The 9,668-nt window shown below is 39.2% G+C and overlaps 1 protein-coding gene across 2 annotated transcripts; it reads right to left on the bottom strand.

The window, feature by feature from the left end:
- Positions 1–616: 616 nt before the first annotated feature.
- Positions 617–8,861, bottom strand: dnajc18 (DnaJ (Hsp40) homolog, subfamily C, member 18). 2 transcript variants are annotated; one of them, XM_032577062.1, is made up of 9 exons: positions 8,665–8,861; positions 8,381–8,540; positions 6,923–7,091; positions 6,629–6,774; positions 4,664–4,870; positions 4,460–4,572; positions 4,097–4,206; positions 3,840–4,012; positions 617–3,370 (listed from the first exon to the last, which is right to left on the bottom strand). In XM_032577062.1, the coding sequence occupies exons 2-9, from the start codon at positions 8,505–8,507 to the stop codon at positions 3,246–3,248; spliced, it is 1,170 nt and encodes a 389-aa protein (XP_032432953.1). In that variant the 5' UTR covers positions 8,508–8,540; positions 8,665–8,861; the 3' UTR covers positions 617–3,245. The 2 variants fall into 2 exon arrangements, with proteins under 2 accessions (XP_032432953.1, XP_032432952.1); XM_032577061.1 differs by having other exon boundaries at positions 8,381–8,861.
- Positions 8,862–9,668: the final 807 nt, after the last annotated feature.

The following is a 9,668-nucleotide window of genomic DNA, read 5'->3' as shown; positions in this document are numbered from 1 at the left end:
TTCAAATATTTTTCAGACATTTCCATACAAAGTTGTAACACTTGCGCAACAGGAAGTTTTAAAAAACCCCAAAATTGCTGGCAGCCTTCGTTGCCAGGAGATCAAATTAAAATTACAGCATCAGGCATATAGATAGACTTACCTCAAGCCGTATTATAAACTGTACAGATGCCCAAAGCAGTGAAAAAATAATGCTGATCAATTGATCATTATTTTATTACTTAAAGAGCTCAACTCCAAGTCTATAAGCTCTTAAATAACTTACCACAAACTAAAGATCATAGTTTCTAATATGAGCAGAAGAGCAGAAACAAAAGCTAAAGTCCTCAACATGTCAGTATTATAGAACAAACGTAACAAACAGCCCATTTAATATTTAATGCTCCCTTTAATCTAAATAAATCAAGAATATTCAGTGACAAATGTTATTTTGCTGTGGAAGTTTCCTTCAGTCATTGTGTCCTTGAGATTAAGTCAAACATGTAGCTCAGGCTGAATTTGGCTCAACTTTATCTAATTTGATCCATATTCATATTTTCTTAAAACAGGGTTCCCTGTTGACTTCACAATTGGCTAAGTCAACCTGAAATCACAATGGAATTAAAAGAGACAGGAAATGTTTCAATACTGGTTACAGCTTTAATTTTCATGTATTTTTGGCCGACAGCTTACAGTCAATTCAGCAACATAACTTGTGGTTATACATTTGAAACCTAGCTTGTGTTTTCTGTCACAGTTAAGGATTTAAAGTGTTGTAAGATAACAGTGTGAACCTGAATATTCTACTTCATTTACATTTATAGTCAAATAATAAATATGCAATAGAAAAAAAACCCAACAACTTCTGGGATTCATGCAGTTGCCACAGTATGGAACAAAAAAACAGATGATTTAACGTAAAAGTGCTTAAGATGAACCTGAATATTTCAAAAGTACAACAGCTAAGGCAGTCTGGTAAGCGCAGTGCATGGCAACAAGTCAGACTTTCAGCTATAGGGAAGTATGATTTTGGATTAATATTACAAAAGAGATTTGCACAATGTCAGCATACTATTCAATAAGATTATAACACCCCAAATGTCCACAATATGAAATTGGTTTCATCTAGTTAAAAAAAAGAGGAGTTTTAGGCCCATCTGTTTATATTAATTAATTTCTCCTTTATAAAAGATCTGTACAAAATAGGGAGACAGGATTTAGAAAACACTTTTTGATGGGTAAGCCTTTTGTGAAAAGAAAATAAATCTTTGTATATTTATGATAAAACAGTGCTTGCAAAAGTATTGATGCCGCAGTTGTCAAATTTCAACCATAAACCTTAATGTTCTTCTATTTGACAGACCGACACAAAGTAGTAAATAATTGTGAAGTGGAACGAAATACAAATAAGCATCTGAAATGTTTATTTCAGATAGACGCATGCATTTGCTTTCAGTGATTTTTTGATTCCCCCAAATGAATCTAGTGTAACTTCAATGAGTGTCCCTGTGCGTAATGTAATCTGAGTGCATCTACAGTTGTTCTGTGAAGGCCTCAGAGATCTGCTAAAGAATATTAGTGACCAAACGCATCATGAAGACCAAGGAGCACGCCTAACGGCTTAGGAATAAAGTGGTGGAGACGTTTAAATCAGGGTTACGATTTAAAACAATATCCATATCAAAAACAGAAGTGTTCAGCCCATCAATTGAAAACACGGAGTCTGTAAACATACGAAGACAAGATGCTCTACCTAAACAGAGAAGAGCTCCATGGGAACTCTGGAGGAGCTTTGCAGCTCTGGTAGGAAAATCTGTTGATAGGACAACTAGCTGTGCAAAAATCCATGAGAAGTCCCATTTCAAGTTTGCCAATGGTCATGTAGGCAACACAGCAAACACGACAACATGGCAAATGGCTTTATGGAAGAAGACTAACACCGCATATCACCCTAAACACAACTGTTCCATGGTGAAACATGCTGATGGCATGTTGCAGGAATGGTCTTCTCTGGTGGATTGAGCTGAATACAGGCCAGTCCTGGAAGAAAACCCATTAAAGGCTGCAAAGACGCGAAACTGAGGTGGAAGTTAATTTTCCATTATAAAATTGAACTAAACATACTTTGAGTGGCTCAGTCAAAGTGCAGATCTAAATTGGAAGAGAATCTGTGACAAAACATGAAAACTGATTTTTCACAGATGCTCGTAATCCACTTTGACTGAACCATTTCACAAAGAAAAAAATCAAACCATATGCTGCACAGTATTGACTCATGAGAGCAGAATGAATATACCCACCACATTTTTCAACAATATTATGAAAAAAAAACCTATCAAAATCAATCAATTTTGGTTCGATTATTCAAAAAAATCATTACCATGCATCATTTTTCTGCTTTTTTCTCAAATATGCACTACTATGTGTTGGTCTATCACTTAAATCTGATTAAAATACCAGTTTGTGGTTGCAGTGTGACAAATTGCAATTTAACTATGAATACTTCTGCAAAGCACTGTGTGCAATTTCAAATATTAGCTTTGTGCATACTGCCATTATATGAGCTCCTAATGATCAGGAAACAATATGTTGGAGCATAAATCAATCTGAAATTTCAGATAAACACAACTGGTTGAACTGCAACCTCCAAAGGAGCTGCAAATAATCCTTACACAGCCACCAGTCCCATTAGTGCTTATGGAGGTAAGAAAGACCAAGTTTCCTTGCAGAAGCTCTAATTGTTGGATCTGTCCTGGTTTTAAACACCTAAAAGGTCCTTCATCATTTCACAATATATATGTGCTGATATGTCCAGACACTGCAGTATTATTTAGGTCTCCGTACTAATTTCCTACTGGAAAATCCTCACTAACATTCATTCACCCTGTTATCTACCAAATAAATACATCAAAAATTTCAACAAAGACACAAGAAAACACAAAACCTAAACAGGTAAAACATGTTTGTCCCAAACATACAACTGCCTTTGTAGCCCCAAGGGGAGACTGCATATGTCATGCCATTTCTATAAGAAAGTTTGAAGGCTGTGAGACATCATACACCCTGCCAGAGCGAGTTTCCACTCCCTGCTGCTAACGCCACAGTGCAACTCCTTATGTACCTACCGACGAAGAGAAGGCACGTTGTTTTCAGAAGTGCAATCTCCCACTGCCTTCACCGTCCCCAACGACATGTCGCAACAAAGTGGACAGAATGGGTAAATTACACACTTCGCTAAAGAAACGTTTCCTCCTCTCAAACTGTCCTCATTTGACTCTGAGGCGGCCCACCAATCGTTGCAGCTTCTCACAGTTGTCCAGCCTCATGGACTCTGCCTTCTGCTTTAACCGCTCGTCTCGGTAAAGCTGCCCCAAGTTTGCCAAGTCTGACTCTGAAAAAGAGCAACAGAGAGAGGATTCAATCAAAAATAACAAAAAGTCTTTGGCATGCATTTTTAAAATCAAACTTGAGTTAACTGTGTGTTAGCTTTACATAAAGGGAAAAGTAAAATAACTTAAGAAAAAATGTCTCTGGCAAAACTTTTAATCTGTGACCAGCTTGCTTTTACACAGCTGCGCCTGAAGTCACTAGGCGATGAAACTGCCTAAATGTACAGATAGAATAATTCAATTATTCAATTTAACTTGTTTCAGGTCTTCATGTACACCACAGTAAGCCTGAATGTTCATTTTGGGATTCCCTTGCACCCTCTTTTAATGAACCCTGAAAATCTATGCTGTCACCATATTTACATTTAAGGTGGCAAACCAAAATGTTAGTAACAACTGACAGATAATTTTGGATCACAGCAATTACTTTTACCAGGTTATTAATCAAGTTTGATAAGGATTCTCACTTACTTTGCTGCTTCTCCTTCCAGCAGCTGCTCTGCAAATGTTCGATATAATCGCTCTCGATGCTCTTCTCTAGTTCCTCCAGTGCTGCCCCGCGGTACTCTTTCTGAAAACTTTTGTCCACATAGTACGGTACACCCATGTGTTGTGTTTCTCTGGACACCACCAGTCCCATCGCCCTGACGGCACAAAAAAATAAATAAGCAAATTCAAATATACTTCATGCATCTAAGGTGGATTGGAATACGATTTTCTAAACTCACGGCTTGTAAAAAAGACTGTAGGGCGGATTAGTTGCCATCATCTGAGTAAAGACTGATATGAGGATCAACACCAGTACAGGCAGAAGCTGCAGAAGAGCTGTGAAGGTGTTCTGAGGGAAGATAAAAGAAAGACTGTAAATCACGTAGGCTGATTGGATTCTTCACGTTCAAGTGCATTACATATGCAGCTCTGATGTAATCTTTTAATCCAGTGAATGAGGCGTCTGCACCCTTGTTAAAAACATCCACAGTCCATCAGAACCCATGGCTAATTAAAGCACCGCTGCCTCTCCAGGCGGAGATGACATCATGACACGGCAGCTGTTAACGAGGGATTGTCTTTACATTGAGTGAGCCACTGACCTGACTCTGGTTTTCCTCCACCACCTCCTCCCGCCTTTCTTGAGCCCGCCGACGACGAGGCTGGTAGAACTGAGAGTAGGAGGCGCCCTGGTTGGTGTATACGTGAACGTTTCCTGCCGAGTCAAACAGTACACACTATTCTTAAACTTATGTGAAAAATAATCTGCTAAAATAACTCCTTCACACACACACGCACACACACACCTGTGGGAAACCTTCCACCAAAGAAAATGTTGAAGAGCTCCTCGGGGGAAATGTCGGCCTCAAAGTCTCTGTAAAAGTTCCGGTAGTGTCCGGGCCTGCTGTTGCCAGAGCGATGGGGTACGTTTGAGGTCGGACTCTGTTCTCCGTATTGATCGTACTGCTGCCTCTTCTCTGGGTTGCTTAGCACTGCATATGCATTACCAATGGCTGTTGGGAGAAACAAAGCATTTCATGAAATTCAAATAATACCAAGGGTTAGGTCATTCTCAAACTCTGGTCCCCAGATCACTGGTGGTCCGTGTGCGCCCTCTAGTGGTTTGCAAGGTACTGCATGTAAGCGAAAGTGTATTTGTGGGACGTGAGCCCAAACTGTGACATGTACAGTTAGCTTATCACAGGATTGTGTTTAAAAATAATAATGGATAGGTGGCGTAAGAGAACAATGCCATGACTACTTATATGATCGGAGGAATTAACGTCTGCAAGAATATTTTTCAGTTTTTCAAGGTAAGTTGTAGAACATTTTAGAACACTATTATGATATCATACCACCGACACACAGATTTAGTTTGTCGACTCATGGCTAGTCTTATTTACAAAACAGCACCACACTTCTCATTAAGATGAACAGAGAAGACAACAATAAGTGAGTTAAGATGTGTTACTGCAGGGGCAATGTCAAGTTAGGCGTTAGTTAAATGGGTTAAGTGGTCCTCAACCTGAAAAAGCTTGAGAAACATTGGTCTAGTTTGTTCTGGCCATCCCACTTCTTGACTGTACTGCATCTGTTCAAACTTTCTAAAAACTGTCTTCTTTTACTAGATATCACCCAATATCTTTCCTGTGGCTTCCTAAGGTAGGTAGAGTTTTGTTTGAAAACCCTTATAAATAACTGGTTGAAGAACTGGGTGTTCACATGGAGAAAATCTTGTCTTCGCTCCTTAGGTAGGTTGTCAGTTTGATTTCAGCTTCCCTCCACATTATCTTTGGGCAACATGTTGAACCCTGAGTGAACCCATACATATCACCCTGTGAATGGTTGACTGCGGTTTGGAGTGTAAAAGCGCTTTGTGTGGTCAATAACAGGAAACGGCAGGATAAGTGCTGTCCGTTCCCCACTTACAACAGGACGTTTATCAGTGTGGATATACATGTGAAAACATAACGCAGCATCTTACCAGCGGACGATTAACCTACATTTCAGACTTATGGTGTTAAAAGGAAGAGACTCAGAACCAGGAGTAAAAGTGATTTGTTGATTTAGAAGCTATGGTGAGAAATTTTTTTTAGTACCTCTAAGATTGTGTCACATTACCAACACTTTAGTCTGTTTTATTGAAAACATATTTGACAAACCACTGCATTGTGAAGTAGAAGGGCATTTATTTCACCACATAAAATATGAAAAGTGTGGCATGCATTTGTATTCAGACCCCTTTTTACTGCGATACTCCGAAATAAAGTCAAGTATTGCCAACTATCTTAAGAGGTCACCCAATAAGTAAATGGAGAGAGTGTGAAATCTGTCCTTAAAGAGCAGCAAGAAGAAACAATCTGTTAAAAGAAAGCTGTGCTTTTTATCAACAGCGATAGAGAAAGACGAGAAGATAAAAACATGGCAATACTGGAAAAATAAAACCCTGTTAGTAAGTGCCAAAACATTCATGGGCTGCATCCTTCCAAGGCAGCATTTGAAGGCTGAGGAAAGCTGTTCAAACTCAACGGCTCCTCCAAATGCAGCCAACTTTTCTTTAGCATGTTACTGCTATGTGCTATGGAAATGTGAAGAATAAATCTGAAGGCTAGTCTGTCCGTTTTCATAGCCACTCATTTCTGGTCTTTAGACCCAGCCTACATCAACTGGGTCCTCAAAACAATGAGTTTAAGATAAATAATTATTAACAAATATGAAATTGCCTTTCTACTTCCCCCAAAAGAATATTTAGTGTTGTGTTTTACGAGTACCTTTGAATGCATCTGTGGCCCCTGGGGCGAAGTTCTTGTCTGGGTGAAACTTCAGGGCCAACTTCCTGTACGCCTTCTTCAGATCTTCATCACTGGCACTTTTGTCAACACCCAGGATTTCATAGAAGTCCTTGCAATTCTTTATTCTGCATTAACAGAATAAAGGATGTTAGAAGAGAGGCATGAAGAACTGTGGGAAGGAACCTTGAAAATGTTCAGAGTGCATCACTTAACATCGGTAATTGTACCATTGCCTTTTCAGAAAGGCAGACTCAAGGAAGACGAACTGTTCACCTGAAAACACCTTGGCGTTGCTCCTCAGTGTAAGTCTTCTTTTCATCATGATTCGTATTCCTTGTTTCTTGGTTTCCGATGTCCTCATCCCTCCAGCCTGTGGGCGGAGGCACGTGGTTCGTTTCTTGGGACGCACTGCCTCCATTTCTCAGTATGGCATCTATCAGCACTGTAACCAGTAACACAAGTGTTTGCACTCAACAATGACTGAGTCAAGAAGTCTTAGAGACAGATATGAATATTAGCAAATACAGGCTAGAATTAAGCTGTACATTTTTGTTTATATAATTGTTTTTAAATATTAGGATTCCTGTTGTGTTGAAGCACCCAACAGTGCTCAAATTTCAACAATCGGACAAATGTGGTCTCCTTAAAATTTAAAGATAATGCTTATAATGTTCAGGAAAAACTCAAAGGCCACACAGACTCATAAACTGCAACATGCTAGAACCAGAATCACTGTTCACAGTGGGGCAAGCTTGATCTGAACCCACTTAACATGGTTGAGTGGGTTCAGACCAAGAAAGAAGAGCTGCTCAAAAATGTATATCTTATTATCACATGAATAAGCCCAAGACCTCCTGGAGAGAAAGTTTATGGTCAGATGACGCACAGTGACAAGAAGTGCGCTTTACGGAGACAAAGTTAGTCTTTCAAATCTAATAACACTTTACTAACCACTAAGCATGGTGGTGGTAACATTATGCTTAGGATCTGTTTTGCTGTATCCAATATTGCACAAAGTAGGGTGAATAAAGAAGGAGAACAAACTGCTAATTCTTCAACTTTGACTCAAATCAGCTTGAAAAATCATAACTCCTTTGGGAAATCAGTTGTTGCAAATTATAGGATTACATTATGTAAATGTAATATCAACTATTGTCATAATTAAGCATTAACAGACTTTTGTCCCAGAAGAGATTGAATATCCAATATTGTCTCGGATTTGACTTTTTCCACACTTCCGATAGAAGCAAATTCCATTTTTTAAGAATGCCTGATCTAAAGGATCTGCATTAAGAAGATGACATTGACGTCCATGATGTAAAATCAGAAATGTATGCAATTTCAACGTAAAGTATGTGAGTGGAGACATCTAAACTTTTCCCAAACTGCATCATTTGTGCACTCACTGTCGTGCCTACAGGAATCCTGTATGGCAATAATGCAGTTTGGATGCCATTGCTGCACAATGCATGAATAAATAGACTTTAATACATTTCTGCCTGATGGTCTCCAAGTAGGCTACTGTGAGGGGCGGCGTAGGAGCCGCAAACAAACAAGCAGATCTACATTTTAGCATGAAGCTCACTCATATCTAAAGGATTAAAGCTAAATGGCTTTTCTGGATCCACAACAACTTTAAACTAGCTTCCCAGCACCACACAGGCCCGGAATAAGCTCCCCGGTCAGCAAGTCAGAGTGCAGTTATAGAAAATGCGCGTCAGCTAATTTTACCTCTGGCCCTGGTGCTGGGGTAGATTTTCTGCGCCTCATAAAGGAGCTGCAGTCCCCGATCCTTTCGGCCCGACCGTAAACACAGCTTGGCCTTCTCTATGAGCCGGTCCGCTTCGTCTTTGTCCATGACAGCTCTGTTAGGGGGGGTTACTCAGCAGCTCTGGGCCAGAACAATGTGCGTCAATATCATGTGGTAAAGACGGGGCAGGAAGAAAACGAGGCGACGAGCTTCGGTTACAGACAGCTGCGTAACGTTAGCTCGGGCGCAGCCTGCAGTCACTCACAGTCCCAGTACCGTTGGCCCCCGGCGGTGGTCGGAGTCCGGCTGCAACGGCCCTGCCGCTGGGCCATAATTTACACGTAAAACGTCGCAAATGACCGTCGAATAGCTTCAATCTTAAGCTTAAATGGGCATCCTTAAAACACTACTGTGATGTCCAGAGATTTTGATTGACAAAAAAAAAAAAAAAAGGTGGAGGCGAGACCGTGTGATGTCATTTCCGGTTTAATAATGGGAGAAATCCGTTGGAAACCGTTGATGGACAAGTTAAAATGCCGTTGACTTTGTCTTGTGTGCATTAGTAAGGAATATAGAAATACACTTGACCGTCTTAATTACTTGATATCAGACGACACGTTAAAATTATTGAGCAAAACCACCAGGTGCAATTTTCAGTAAAAAAAAAAAAAAAGAAACAAATTTGTTGTTGTCGATTTTATTCATTTATGACTTCGAAAAATATTCAGCATTGGAATATGACAATCCATTAGAAGAATCCCTTTCTTTGTTGTTGTGTTTTAACTGGTTTATAAGTAGTACTACCATAAATATCTCCATAAATTAAAACGTAGTCGAAAAATTTATTGATTTTAGTAATTTTGTTCAGATATATAAATATATCATTTTCGTTCAATAATATAAATTTGACAGTCCAAATTAGAAGTAATGAATGCTATTACACATTTCTTTATAATATGTGATAGCCTATGTAAAAAAAAAAAAAAAAAAGATGAAAGAAATGTTTCTCCCCAAAATATTACAGAAAATTAATAAAGCTATGTGTTAATCTATAGAGAATACTGCACAGTTTTGATCTGGGCTCCTTGCATGAGTTACTGCATCAGTGCAATGTATCATGGAGGTTATGCTTGTGGCTCTTCTTATAAGAAGTATAAGTTTTATTTTTAGCAGTCTTCACCTTCCTGAATTTTTGGGTGTGGCATCTTTAATTTTTCTCTTGACAATATCTCAGACTTTCTATCAGGTTCAAACCCAGCTATTTTCTTC

Source organism: Xiphophorus hellerii, chromosome 11, assembly GCF_003331165.1.
Source record: "Xiphophorus hellerii strain 12219 chromosome 11, Xiphophorus_hellerii-4.1, whole genome shotgun sequence".
Classification (NCBI taxonomy): domain Eukaryota; kingdom Metazoa; phylum Chordata; class Actinopteri; order Cyprinodontiformes; family Poeciliidae; genus Xiphophorus; species Xiphophorus hellerii.
The sequence above is the reverse complement of the archived record's forward strand: the minus strand, read 5'-3'. Positions and strand labels throughout refer to the sequence as shown.